Here is a 14840-nt window from a genome sequence, read left to right as displayed (position 1 = left end):
ACAAAATTTCTTCCTCTACCTCCAGTGTGTAGCCCACAGTAGTCTTCTGCGGCTGTTTCTGGAGAAAGGAGGAGGTTGTCCTGCCCGTAAGTAAGTATACAGGTCTTCAGTGCTATTGCTCCTTTCACGGGCACAGATCCTCACCCTGATATCCCCACAACTGGCTGCTGAAGCACTTCACTGAGTAAGCACAAAGAGGAACTCTGCAGAAGCTAGTCCCACGGATTAGCCTGAGCAACCTGAGTAAATAGCTTGCGTGTTTTTCTTTTTAGTAAGGAGACATAAAAATTTCTGGAGTGCTTCGGGACAGCACCAGCTGAAAAGAGAATTAATGCTTCCACTTGAATGGAAGCCATTGAGGCTATGATGTCTTAAAATTTCTTACCTACTTTTTTTCCATTAAGTTTCCTTAAGTGTTCTTTGTCACTTTGAAGAATGTCTTGCTCTCTAGCATCTCTCAAGCCAGTCATTCTGAATGCCCAGGAGAAGCAGAAGCTAATTTCTCCAGAGCTGGCAAATTCCGTTCACTGTCCTCCAGGACCTCATTTAGTTTTGTTTTGCCTTGTGGAAGTAAGGGAAACAGCGACCAGAGAGCATTTCTCTATACTCGGGTGCTTTCGATATTCTCTTAGGTACACTTCATAAGTTTAAATGTTACTGTTAGACTTACAGATAGAATAAATGCAGATGCATGCTTACAGTGTATTATTTTCATTTACTGCCTGTCTTTGGGTTTTGTACAAATTTAGTCTTTTATTCCTCTCTATTTTTTGACCTATTCATTTATATACTAAAAAAGTCAGCATCCTTCCTGGAGGAATACACCCACGAGAAATTACTCCTCTGTTATTTATATCCTGCTTGAGGAATTCTGTTAAGTGAAGTTTCCACAGACTCACAGCCCAGAAACTGTAGAAGATGCAGTTCCACTCTGCCACAATATCTGATCCTGCTACTTTTATCTGAATTGCCTTGTGCTTGGAAGAGAGCAACTTAAGTAATTTAAGATGGAGAATATAAACAAGACCAAGTTCTGTTGTTAGATGGTAAAAAAACCCCAAACATTCTCGAGAATTTGTAGGTGTATAACAATTACGCCGTAGAGTCCTAGCACGGGAGGACATCTGGATGCACTACAAACGCCAGTTTTCAACAGAGCAGTTCCCATTAGTAATACATTCATTGTATTTCTGGATTGAATAAGGGACTCCATAATAAGCTGGTAAACAGTGACTTCATGCCTCTGTCTCCTCTTAGCTGGCCTCCAGTAATTAAGAATGCAACGTGAAGCTTCCAACATCAGCTAAAACCTGAGCTAGTACCTCTCCTCCACAAGACTAGCTGTGCACTGCACATGTTTCCAGCACAGCACCAGGGCAAACAGCCTCTTGTGCAGCACTGGAGAACGGACAAGAGACATGGGAGTTGCTAACAGTGTCAACCTCTAAAATTCTGTTTGTAAGTGGGTTTTAATTTTCTCTAAAAAGAGGAAGAGCCAGAAAAATCTTGTTGGAAAGACCAATGGGGTATAGAGCAAAGGTGACTTTTTTTTTTTCCCCCTAGACTTATTTAAAATTCCATATTAGAATTGTAAATAGCTGTGCGGGAAGCAGCTGTGCTGTCACTCTGAAGACAGCAGGCGCAGAAAATCGTATTTCGTAGTTCTCATCTCCCTAGAATTCTTCTTAGCCACTTAGTAGGAGAGGAGATGATGCAAATTGGGTAAAGGAAGAGGTGACCCAGAAAGGTGGTTCATTTATCACAGCAGATCTAATCTTCCTGACAACTTGCAGGTTGTTTCCCCTGGAAGCATTAGTAAAAATTCCAGTTTACCTGGAATTTGACACATCATCATTTTTTAAATGATTCATTCCACTATAGTAAGTAGATACTTGCAGAACTAGCGCTAAAGAAGGAGCTCCTGCAGGGAAATCTGGAAGCTCTGAACATAACGCAGTTACTTTGTAAGACGATAATGCATCTACAAGGACTGATGTAAGGACAGGATGGCTGTCTCGCCTTTCCCTTTTCCTGCATGTGCTTTTGAGGAAGACAACTTGTACAGGTCCTGTCATTCTCCAGATAACTTCTTGTTTCACAGTCGTGTATCCCGCTGGGTCTTTTCCTTCTATTTCCCTTTCCCTCTGTGAATGAAATAGCCACGCAAAAGAGGGAAATAGACGAATAGCGAAGGGACTGGGCAACGTTTTGTTCAGAACAGCACTAGCAGCCTATTTCTTGGCTCACAAGGGGATTCATGGAAGGAGGGCCGGGGGAGACGTGCGAGTGCGGATTTGAGATTGTGTTGTGAAATCCCTTGGCCTTTCGTGACCCGGGAAGTAACCCACAGCTTCTGTTCTCTTCGCAAACGAGGGGAATTGGCTCATCTCATTTATTTCATTGTTGTGTGGTTTGTTTATACCTCTGGCGCTCCGCAACGTACAGAACGTACGCCGTCATCTACACAGTTGTGTAACTAAACCTCAAACCAAGGCACTCCTGGATCCACCTTGGACGAGAGGAGTCCGTCGGAGCCATCACAGCAGATTTTTGCAACGGACCGAGAATCTGGGTCCTTCCCTCATCATACGCAGCACCAGAGACGGTGCTTCTCTCCCTCGGCAGGCTGAGCTAAGCCTGGGTAGGCGGGAGCGCTTCCCAACAGCCAGAGCCTGTGCTGTAGCAGCAGTCACGGTCCAAGGATAAGGGATGCAAGGTCTGTAGGAAGGCACGCTCCTCTGCCAAATGCAGTCACCTCAGGGGCAGAACGGCGAGCTGCCTGGCCCACACGGTACTCCCTCTCCCCGCACCCGTGAGACAACGGCAGGCCCTTACTGCCAGTGCAAGAAGCAGCTGTTTCCCTGGAAATGTCAGATATATTCTTAAGGCAGACGCACCAGCCTGTGCGTAAATCCCTGTGAAGGACACACAACCCGAAGACCCAGCGCAGCCCTCCGGCCAGGGGCCGCTCCGACCGCCGGCTCGGCCTTCGCCTCGGCCGCCCGCGGGCTCCCTGCCCCGGCCGAGGGCCCGCATAGGGAAGCGCCGGGCCCTCAGGGGACCCGCCGAGCCGAGCCAGGGGCGGCACCGGCCCACGCCGCCTTCAGCCCCGGCAGCAGCCCCGCCGCCGCCGCCGCCGACTCCCGCCCTCCTCCTCCTCCTCCTCCTCCGCCCTCCGCGCAGTCTCGCGGTGCCCGGGGAAGTCTCGCCTGGCGCCGCGCCTCTCGCGGGAGCAGTCGGCCAAGATGGCGGCGGCGCCGGGCCGTTGAGCGGGTCCCGGCGGGCGGGCGGGCTCCTGAGGCGCGGCGGTGTTTCGGGTGCTTCTGGCGGGGGATGCCGACGGGACGGGACTCGCCGCCGCGGCTCTGAGAGTATCGACCCTCCGGTCCGCGGCGAGCCTTCCCGGCGGGGCCCCGCCGCCCAGCGGGGCCGCCGCCGCTGGCGATGACCGGAGAGAAGCTGCGCTCGCTGCGCAGGGACCACAAGCCCAGCAAGGAGGACGGGGACCTGCTGGCGCCCGGCGAGGAGGAGGCGGCCGCCGCGCCCGGGGGCATCTTCACCGGGGGGCGCGGGAGCAGCGGCAAGGGCGGCCGGGCCGGGGGCCACCGCATCTTCAGCAACCACCACCACCGGCTGCCGCTGAAGGGGGGGCCGGCGGCCGGCGGGACGGGCCCGCCCGCCGAGCCCGACAAGTGCCCGGCGCACTTCCCCGTGCACGAGTGCGTCTTCAAGGGGGACGTGAGGCGGCTCTCGGCCCTCATCCGTACCCAGGGCATCGGCCAGAAGGACAGTCACGGTGAGCGGACGGGGACGGGGCGGGGGGAAGCGGAGCCCGTCGGGCCTGGCGGGAGGTGTCGGCCGCTTGGCCCGCCGCGCTGCGGGGAGCTGCCGCGGGCTCCGCCGGAGCCTTCCCTCCCGCTCCTGCTCCGCCCGAGACCTCGTCTCTCCGAGACCTCGTCTCTCCTCTCTGGGTTGCCGCCGGTGTTTCTCTCCTGGGGTTTGGGGGGGGGTCCGTGGGGTCTGCGGGGTAGTGCGGCCGCGCACTTGGAAAATTCGTGGGGTTTTCGTAATACGGGTGAGCACGGTACCGGCTTTTGTAACAGCGTAATGCTGGGAGAGCTTCCTCTTGCCGGGTGTTGCTTCACGTCCCAAACCTCCTCCATTTGAGGGGGAAAAAAAAAAAATAATTTTTGTAAAGTGTCTGAACTGTCACCTGTTCGCTTTTGGAGGTGGTGAGTGCACTCAGGAGTGGTTCTTTCGGCTGTTGGTGGAACGATCTTTGATTTTTTTCCCCAGGCTAAAAAAGCAAAACAAAACTTTTTTTTTTTTTTCTTTTAAATGCTTTAGTTCTGGGTTTGAAAGAGCCAAAATCTTGTTCTCTGCTCCTCTGCAAGCTTGCTTGGGGCATAGAAGTGGCAGTAGCAGAGGTGGAAATATGATCCTCGTGCTACTCTAATGCATAGATCTATAAAATCTTGCTAGAATGCTTTAAAATAATACGTTTAATTGGGGGAATATTTTACATTGTTAAAAAATAAATCAGCCTGTCACGTCAGCTTAAGTTTCGTGGTTAGTTTCCATCTCTACGTTTCCTACCTATTTCAAGAGTAACATGATATGGTTCTGCTGGGGAATGCTAAGTTATACCGTGGTATCTGGAGAAGTTGTGATTAAAGGGTACAGTTATGTTCTTTTTCTGATTAAGAGATAAATGTTCCCTTTGTTTTACTTAATGTTCCTTTTTATTTTACATAACACAATTAAGGTAGAGCAGTCTTTGGGAAGAATAATGTAATTGGAAATTAAAAGCCATGTCCACAATAACATTGGGCACTCTGAAACACAAACTAATCTATGCAGAGTAATGTACAGCTCAGTTGTCTCAATCAAGATGGGGAGGAGTATTTCTTACAACTGTCATAACATTTTTCTAAGTACGTTGTAGTAAATATAGCTACAGATATATTTATCCTGTCATCTTCATTCCAAATGTCCCAGCAAATAGCAGTAGAATGAAGGTAACAGACTCGGGAAGAAATTTTCTCACTCGGTGTATTTCTTCTGCTGCCTTCTCCCCTACACCTCCTCCGATTCCTCATCATCGTAAGCTTAATATCTTTCCTTTGAAGACACTTCCTGATCCATCTTTGCTGCACTATCATCTTCAACTGTATCACAACCATTGATACCATCCTTTTTTTGATATATAGATATGCACATGCACATATATAAAAAAAAATTTCAAATGAATGTCTTTCTGCTTTTTCAATGCTGTTTAGAATAGGAATGTTTTGGGGATTTCTGTCTCATCTTCTTCCAAGTTTTTGCTTTAAGTGTTCCTTTGCTATTAACTTTTCAAAAAAACTCCAGCAACAAAACCCTTGATATCTTGACATACCAAAGGCCTGACTAATATTTCCTTGTTATTGTTTTCTTTCTGCCTGAATCCATCTGTCACTTGTTTACGTATTTGAATTGTGAGTTATTTGGGACAGATAACTTCAGCTTACAATTATGCTCGGAAATAAGCCTGAAGAATCCTAGTACATGATAAGGAAGTGACAGAGGGGAGAAAGAACTTCTAGTAACAGTTATTGTTTATAATTCAGTCCCATTTTTAGTGTGCGGTTAAGTGCAGAAAAGCCAGGTCCTGTAGAATGTTAAACTCTTGGTGTTCTGTAAAACAAACACTGGCTGTGTCTGTAAATTGAGTGCAGCCTGCCTCGCTCTCTAAATTAACTTCAAAAAACATTACCCATCGGAAGGCCAGTGTCATTATTCCAAAGATGATGAGTTTCTTGGGAGAAGCCTGTATGTATACCTATTAGATTACTTTTATTTTTACTATAATAGGCACTGAAGAGCTTAAACACATATTCAGAATAAAAACATGTTATATTCTGGAATAGACAAATCTTCTTGCCGAATTACTCTTGGAAAACAGACTCAGCTTCCTTGTAGGTGTGCCAGATGCCTAACAAAAGGTTGAAAGCTACATATGCACGCGCATGTGGACAAGTACTGTATTTTATGCACGTTTTTGTGCAGTTTTTATTTGCATGCCCTGGATGTGCGTGTGCAGAATTTCAGGCACTGTTGTATCACTGCTTTCTTGGAATACGGCCCCGCAGGCTATATGACTTGGGGAGGGAGGCATATATGCTCATTTCCCAAAGCTATAGATATCGATGAAGTTGTCTTTAGATGAAAGGGAAATGTGAGATTTGTTTATATGATGAATCAAGCTGTTGCCAAAAGAGAATGAATTTGATCGCAACTGTTCCAAGTATGTGCCCATTCATGTTCTAGTCAGTGTCTAGAAATGATCATATCAAACAGGTTATCATTATGATTAAATTGCATGCAAGTCATCAAAGCTACACGTCAGCCACTTAATTATTTACAGTGCCCTTTTTATTATGGCTCTCTTTGCATAGATAAATGACATAGTTGTATATTTGCACCTTTCTCTCCCTCTCCAGCAGCTGTCTCGCGTAAAGCTACTTGTTTTCATGGAATCTTATGTTTACCGTTGTGGTTTGTGCTGTGGTTCACTGAAAACCTCAAGCTGTTAAAACCATCCGTGGAACTGAAAGAAGTGAAACTGCCCTCTCCCACCCTCTTGCCTATCCTGGCAGAAATGCTTAGTTGCACTGTGCACTGGCTAGGAAAAATTGATTAGCATTAAAGTTCAATTTTTTTTTTTTTTCGTCAGACTAATTTAACCTAGAATTATTCTGTATGCTCTGGATAGTAAACGTTCTAGAGGAGCCGCAGCTGTCCTTGCCATGATGAAGCAACTAAACATGATTTGTATTTTAGGATTGGTGGAACTTGAGGTTGCAGTGTGATAGAATTCCCTTGGAGCGGTTCCCTTTGAGTCCTGTAAATACTGGTACTAATTAATTTATCGGTCTGTGACTTCTATCATCCAAATGCTAGCAAGAGCTTGATAGTGTGGCTCTGTTTCAGCACCTGCTGGGGTTGGGTTTACATTTTCAGATCCCATCTCTCCCAAAGGAGTGGAAGTTAAGTTGTCCTGTTGTGCCTGCCAGCCAGCCAGGTTTTTGAGATGAAACTTATGGAAAGTCTTTGGCTGCTGCTGGCTTCAGACCCTGATAAGTACCACTGCTGCTACTCAGTATTTTGATGGTTGACAGTTGTTGCTAGATGGGAGACTGTGGCAGCACTGGTCTCATCTTCTCCAAGGCATTTGTCTTCCCTCAGTTTTCCTGGGCAGAGCGAAAGCTTACCTCTGCTTAAGACCATGATTAGACAAAAGAGGAGTCTTTCTGCTTGAACAGCTCTTCCGTTTCTCCTGCTGGGAGGAAGAACTTGAAGATTGCATGGATGCATTCTGTGAGCTGAGTGATTCCTCACTGCAATTTCTTCATTTTGTAACATACAACCTTACATAGTTTGGATGGCTTATTTTGACAAGTCAGAGTTAAATTTGCTATTGATCAAACCCATTTTGATTGGCCCAAAGAGTATCAAGACCTCCCCAGGTTTATTAGATCTTAAGACGGATGATTAGTGACGGAACTGTGCAAACCGCCATTCCAGGTTTGATTTTTGGATGTGCCAAAGCTAGCGTTGTGTCTCAGCTTGTGCTGAGACTGTTTTCCTTTGGGGAAGGGGTCAGGGAGGTACTTTTGTAAAGTAGCAGTGGAATTCTGATGGAATTAAAACGTATGTGAGATTACTGTGGTGCTTACAGGGTTTGGTGTGCTGGGTGCACGTTGTTAGGCTGCTCCATCATCCCCAGTCCTACCACCATGCTCCAGCTGGCTCTCCAAAGCAGCCGTGCACTGTTGCGTCTGTGCTCCCTGAGCTTGGCTGGTCCAGGTTAGGAGTTGTCTGGAGAGGAGTTTGTCGTGGGCAGTGAAAAAAAAGGCTTGACGGGCCAGGTGGTCCAGAACGGTAGAACTACAGTGTTTCTAAGTTTCATAATGTCCCTTTTCTATGTGTTTGCCATGCCTCTCCTTCTTACTCCCTTTCTTAAAGGTGCTTTCCTGCCTTACCTGTTAGTGTGGCTCTTCTCCCTTTGGTACAGCAGCTAACCTCCTATTTTATCTCGCTGATGTTTGTTAAACCTTAGACTCCTTCTTGCCAGGGACTTACTGGCTAAAGACCAGCAAGCAGGATATTACCGCTTTTCAGCTTCCTCGTAAATAGCTTTTTATTTTTTTTCTTCTGGAATTGATAGATTCTAGTTTTTGTGCTTTATCGGTTATTGTACTGTCTGTTTTTCTGCATGCTCCTCTTCTTCTTTCCCTTGTCTGCTGTATCCATGTTTCCTACCTAATTTTTGAATTGCAGACTTTTCGGTGATCGCTGAGTCAAAGAAAAATCTATGCTGGAACTGCTCTCTGGAGGTGATCTAGTCCAACCTCCTGCTCAAAGCAGAGATAACACGAGTTAGATCAGGTTGCTCAGAACCTTGTCCAGAGGAGTTTTGAAATGATGTGTGTTATCACACAACTGCTTCTGCTTATCGGCCAAATGAAAGCCAACAAAGTTCTTGGGAAAGCTGTCAGGGGCCTGGTTAGCTTTCGTTTTGTTGTTTCTTGCCATTATACCAAGCTGTCATAGCTACTGGCGCTGTCTAGCTGTGTTTTATTCACTGAAAGGGGGTGTGGTTTTTTAAATTTTAAGGTTTATTAATGTGAGAGAAAACTTAGTGTAGAGCTATTTATATATATATCCCATTGAAGTGCCTGATAAGGTGAGGAAAATGTTTACCCTGGCTTGCATAATTTGAATTTTCTGAGTACATGGTTTGGCTCATTCTCAAGTTTGTTCCTCAGTAATGTTGTTATTTCAGTCACTTAAAAAAGAATGGCTGTATCCAGTCTTCTAAATTATGTTTTGACTAACAGATGTTACAAAATCTATCAACAGAAAATTTGAGGTTGGCTTAGTTAGAGTGTACATAATGAACTAGGATGTAGCTGTCTGTGATATTGCTAGTGACCTGCAAGAATAATTTGTACTACATGTTGAATAGCTCATTCAAAACCGCTTAGAAACTCTGCCTTTTACTGCTTGACTATCTTGATCAGAGATTCCATGATACTTTAGTATGCTGGCAATTACTTTGTATAGCAACCTCTCAGTGTTTTGGATTGCATCTTTTAGATGTACAGTACATCATCCTTTGCATGTAGCAAGTACTTATTGCTAACATGGTACTGTAAAATAACCCCAAATCAAATGCATTTGTTATAATTGCAAAAGAAATTTGTTTTCCAGCAATTTTTCTGTTAACTCCACTAAGAAAATGTTTAAACATATAAACAGAGTAATACAGTTAAATGGCAGAATTTTGCATCCTTAAGCTACATAAATAAAATGCGTCAGAATTCTGGTAGCAGCATTAATCCAGAAAAACAACTCTCTGTACCTTACAGTGCATATTTAAGAATAGAAGTACAAAATGTGTCATATGCATAGCCAGGAAAATAGGGTCATGTTTGTAATACCTGCTGATAATCTCAGAAGCTTTCTTTGGAAACAAGGCATTAAAATAACCAAAAGGCTTTTTTGTAGTGAAGTTACTGTTACTTTGCAATCTGTCCAATACCATATCAGTAAAAAATTTTGTACTGAATCTTTGAAAAATTAATAAAATAGGCTCTTAAAATTTTAATCAGTATCATATCTTTGAGTAGCTTTTAACCTAGATATGTCATTCTTTGTAAAATATCAGACTTTTCAGACCATGATAAGCACAGAGGTTTAGGTTCTCTCTCTCTTGAAGGTACAATTGGATCCCTTTGACTGGGGTAAGGTTCAAGATGTCATTTAAAAAAAGCTCTCTTGGCCCATGAAATGTGTTTCAGATATGTTTATTTTAACAAGTATAATCCAAATGCTTGCTTAGAAAAAGGTAACTGCTCTGGTGTATTTTAGTATGTTCCTTGGTTAGGTCATGGAACTGAGGTTCCTTAACATGTAATGTTTGAGTCGTATGTGCAAACGCCTGAAGGAATTGCAATGGATTCTGTTACCTTGAATCTAATATCTTTTTATTTCTATTACTTGTTTTAGGAAACACTCCTTTACATCTTGCTGTGATGTTGGGACATAAAGGTAGGTAAAACCATTAATTTTGTTAGCTCTTAAATTATCCTGAAGAATTAGGGGGAAGAGGAAAAAAAGGTTTTTCAGTTTTCCTGAACATGATCTTGTGTTTCAAGCTAGTTCAGAGTTGGGGTTTTCTGAAAAGAAGATGCCACGCAGATTTAGAAGAGAAAAGTTGGAGAAGAAATCAGAGCGGTTCTTTAGGCCAAAATCAAGGAGCTAGGTAGTGAACGGGGTAGAGTGGAAAGGAGTTGTAGCAGTTGGACTCTATGAGCCTAGAACAAGAACAGTGGGTGGACCCAGCTCCTCTCTTTTTGCAGAGTTGGAAGGAAATTGGGAAACTTGGCATATCATAGAAGATTGAGAAACAACTCAAAGCAGTGGAGGCAAGCATATGCATGCCTGCTTCCCCTTTGGCATCCAAGCAGCTGAAGCAGAGGGATATATATACTCAGTATGTGTAGTAGGCAGGGGGCTTGATCCAGGCAAATCTCTATTTTAACGTGCAGTTAATTCATGGTACAGAAGGGTTAGTAATTTCTGTCTGTGTGATGATACCCTTTTTCTTTGTCAACACTTTTCTGGTTATTAGTGTCACTGTGTTGGTTGCTGATCTGGTCACTAGAGGTGTTGAACAACCCCATTTAGCTTTTTCCCAGTGAATTGAATCAGAATAACATCCTCTAGAATAAAAAGACTCTGTGAGTGGAAATGTAATCGCTCACCTGCTTTTTGCATACTCCTTTACTCACTTGATTTGAATTTCTGACTCACTGCCTAGCTGTTTCTTCATGTGTCAGGACTGCCCTTTGCGGGGCACGGGACAGCCTGTAGGACTGTGCAGCCTGTTGATTCACGATGGGTCTCCTCTTTCCAGATACCCTTTGAGGATTTCTTTACAGCAGAATTTCAAGGCACAAGATTTAAATTTCTACTTCAGATAGAAAGTATAGAAGTAGATGTGTTTCAAGACTGGGAAGAAACCTGGAATATGATTGTTTAGTCTCTGTGACAGTAAAATTCTTTTTCACTACTGAAACAGGAATGGCTTGGTTTCATTCAGCCATGGGAGTCCTGTGCCTGGTGCATGGTACTGTTCCACAAGAGAGCTGTTGTTAACTGAAACACCTGGCAGATTTGGAGAGGGGAAAGCAGGAAATGCAATAAGTTGTCTCAGGACATTTTGGTAATACCTATGAAGTGATCTAAGATAATTGAGAGTTAGAGTGGGAGGTAATTTTGAAGGAAGAAGGGAGAGAGGTGGCTTATACAGAAGCAGCAGCAGTAGAGCTTGCTGGAATCTGCCAATATTGGTCTAGCCTGTGATACTTTTTAAATTAAAAAAAAAAAAAGGAAGAAAAGAAAAACATGATATGCAAAACCTTTTTGAGACAGCAGTGACGCAGATATGTTTTACAAGTGCCTGCCTGCTAGAAGTCAGAGACAGGAGGTTTTTTCAACCTGAGAAAAATGGTGCTTTATCAGAACTGCTGTTTTCCAGTGAGGATCCTAGACTAGAGGCTTGGAACAACAGAAGGAAACAGTGGCAGAAGCCTTAAATAAGGCATTTTTCTTTGTAAGATAGATTTTGCTTTTGTGACTACTTTATGTTTTCAAGCAATGATGATCAGCTATGTATATGACTTCTGTTGTGCCTTATTGCAGTGTTTGGTTCAAGCTTTAGTTTGTCACAGTCATTAGTTCATATTTACAAGTTTTTCACTGTTGGGTGAAGGGGTTGTGTGGTTTTGGTTAAAAGGCTATTAGCTGTCATGATGGGACACTTTCCATATAGCTACAACAGTATCATACCACATTAATAAATACAAACAATTTTGATCAAAAAAGCTGCTTCTAATAAAACTGTTAGAAAAGAGTTTACCAACTTTAATTCAGTATGGTTGAATATTTATTCTAAGTCTTTCTTGAAAGTTTGTTATTTCATGTTTCAGCTCTAGGATATCTATTCAGTGCTGACAGATCCCTTGAATATGAGTTATCCCTGTGTTTAGTGTAGCGAGGAGAGGAGAGGCCTTTCTTCCCCCTACCCTTTTTCTCATTGGCTGCATGTTTTAGATTTCAGTTTGCAGTTCACCTCTTGGCTTCTTTCCATATAGTCAGTCATCCTGTGTGTAAATCCTTTAGGATGCTTGTGATAAGCCTTTGTCTAGCTTGCCTAGAGCAGGGCTATTTGTGCATGACATCCAGCACAATACCTGGTTTTATTGTTTTGACTTTGAATCCTGCATAGTCGTTGATCCACCAAGAACCCCAAGTGCTTTCCCACCTTCTTAGTCTGTCTCATTGATATCAAAGGTCAGTTTTCCGTCTTCCTGGGGTGATGCATGTAGACTGTTCAGCTGTATATAGCGATGTTATAGCCATTTTTTTCTGAAGTGCAGGATGAATTTACATCCTGTTTGTGTAACTGAAAATGTAATCTGGTTAGTAAATGCAAGCTTATCTGCCTGCTCACTGTACAGTGTTGTTATTGTGTTAGGCACTATATTTAAGCAACCATAAAAATACCTCTCTGTGTTTGCTGACAAAGTAGTCAGGGCTTTTGTTTATTTACCACAAAAGATAGTATATTCACCAGTGAAGTATCTCTTCCTTTCAAAACACTGTGCCTGCCAGTGACTCACGATTGCTGCATCTGGAATGACTAGTATGGTTTCCTGTAACACCTATAGTAGGAGAATAATCCAGGAAGTTCCTCTATCCGTCATGCCTGCCTGTCCGATTTCTAATGAGACATTTCTTCACTTTTCTGTAGTTAGAAACTGAAGAGGTGTTTCAATTGAGGACAGCTTATTCAAAACATGGAAACACTGAAAGCTTTCTTCTCTCCTTAATTTTAAGGACTATTCATCATTCAGGATATATCCATCATTCACCTTTTACCTGGAGACAGAGAAGGGAATGCAAGCTGAGCTGTGACTCCGCTAGGAACTTGTGTGGCTTTGATGAGATGTTAACATTGCTTTATCGGCACGGTGTGTGCATGCTGAGCGTCAGGGATAGCATTGATGCACGCTGTTACTGGTGCTGTTGATGAAAAATGTAGCGCGTTGCAAGTGTACCTCTACTGATGGAGCACAGGACCACGAGTTGTGTGCTCTGTCATCAGTGCTCCAGGTACCCATGTTGTTAGTCCTACAGTACCTGTTACTTGTTGTACAGCTGGTTATGCACATGTTCTGAGGCTTTCCTAGGTCAGATTGTGCTTGTTTGCCCGCTTTAGATACCATGTTACCACAAGACCTTACACCACACAGGGATGAGTTAGTGCCACAGCTTCCTCTCTGCCTCCCATAAACGCGAGGTTCTCAAGAGTTGCCTAAAGTCTATGTCTCCATGCGCATTTCTAGCAAATCAGTTCGCCGTTGACCTTTGGGTGAAGGGGATTCAGATAGAGAGGGGGAAGACTGTGCACAACTTCCATGTGTGGAAGATCAGGAAGTTTGTCTTGGTTCGTGGGTTTGTGCGTGGAGAGAGCTGATGTAATGTTTTAAAAATATTTGTTGCATAGTTGTGTGTGTGTATATGCATGTAAAGAAATAACAGCTTTAGAAAAAGCAAAATGTAAGCAGCAGAAGGGACATTTCTTCAGAGGTTATGTAATTGGTGGTTGATCACCAATTATGTTCTTAGTGCTTATATTTAACAGGGAAGTGCTGTAAGTACTTACGTAAATGTTTTTTGTTTGTTAAAGTTTGAGTCAGAATCCAGATATGTATATTGATAAACAGTTTAATATCTTGAATATCTACTTCTTCTGCTTTATTATTGTTTCCTTTATTATGAATCATATTGCTACATCCTTGATGTTTACTGGAAATAATTATTACTATTTTGTTACAGAATGTGCCCACTTGCTTTTAGCTCATAATGCTCCAGTAAAGGTGAAAAACGCTCAGGGATGGAGCCCTCTTGCAGAAGCCATCAGCTATGGAGACAGACAAATGAGTAAGAACCTCTGCTTCGCAATTAATTAGAAATGGAGGCCTCATTCAGAACAGGAAAACAAAGGTTTTCAAGCTAGGGTTTTTTATAATACTATTTTAGTTCTCTGAAGAGTTTATCTGAATCAACTAAACTTTTTTATATCTAAATACGATATGAAAGCTCTATACATGCCCATTTCCTTGAAAGAAATTGTATTAGGATACATAATGCTAAGTAGAGTTAAGATTTTGCTTAAAGTGATTGTGAAAGCTATAAACTAGCATTCTGTATTTAAAACTGGAGTTACAAGGTCAGAATGATTTTAGATGTATGGGATCATCTAATATGAACTGCTCCATGTGGTCATACATATATTTGGTATATCAACTAACAATGCAATAATGCTTTTGTGTTGCGTCTCAGCAGGCCAGTAGGCAAATACAGTGATTACTTATTCACTCCAGACACAAAGTAGTAAAGGGAGAATTATTCTACTGCTGCTCACTAGTGGATGTTAACAGTATTTGGTATTACCATGTCCCATAGCAGAAAACTCACTATATATTATATATCTATTAATATATTAATGCACTAGTTTGTAGTATACTAACAACATTCTGCATGTCAGCTCCTCACTGCTAAAGAATTTTCTCAGTGGGAGTAGCTGTTATGCAATCTATAGGCTCGTGTTCAATGATATACATGTGTACCCACATGTTTACTAATACGCATGTAAAGACCTCTTGGTACGATTGTATACTTTATATTATAAACAATTATTGAGGCTTTTCTTCCTGTTGTGATCA

The 14840-nt window shown here is 43.1% G+C and overlaps 1 protein-coding gene across 1 annotated transcript in view; it reads left to right on the top strand.

Moving 5' to 3' along the window:
- The first annotated feature begins 3222 nt into the window (after positions 1 to 3222).
- Positions 3223 to 14840, top strand: part of ANKRD13C (ankyrin repeat domain 13C) — a 29198-nt gene continuing 17580 nt past the window's right edge. Inside the window, exons 1-3 of the mRNA XM_052801194.1 lie at positions 3223 to 3796; positions 10054 to 10095; positions 13951 to 14055. Coding sequence (XP_052657154.1) covers positions 3445 to 3796; positions 10054 to 10095; positions 13951 to 14055 — 499 coding nt within the window. The 5' untranslated portion in view covers positions 3223 to 3444. The remainder of the gene's footprint in view (positions 3797 to 10053; positions 10096 to 13950; positions 14056 to 14840) is intronic.

Source organism: Harpia harpyja, chromosome 11 (genome assembly GCF_026419915.1).
Source record: "Harpia harpyja isolate bHarHar1 chromosome 11, bHarHar1 primary haplotype, whole genome shotgun sequence".
Classification (NCBI taxonomy): domain Eukaryota; kingdom Metazoa; phylum Chordata; class Aves; order Accipitriformes; family Accipitridae; genus Harpia; species Harpia harpyja.
Note: the sequence above shows the minus strand (reverse complement) of the source record. Positions and strands in the feature narration are given on the sequence as shown.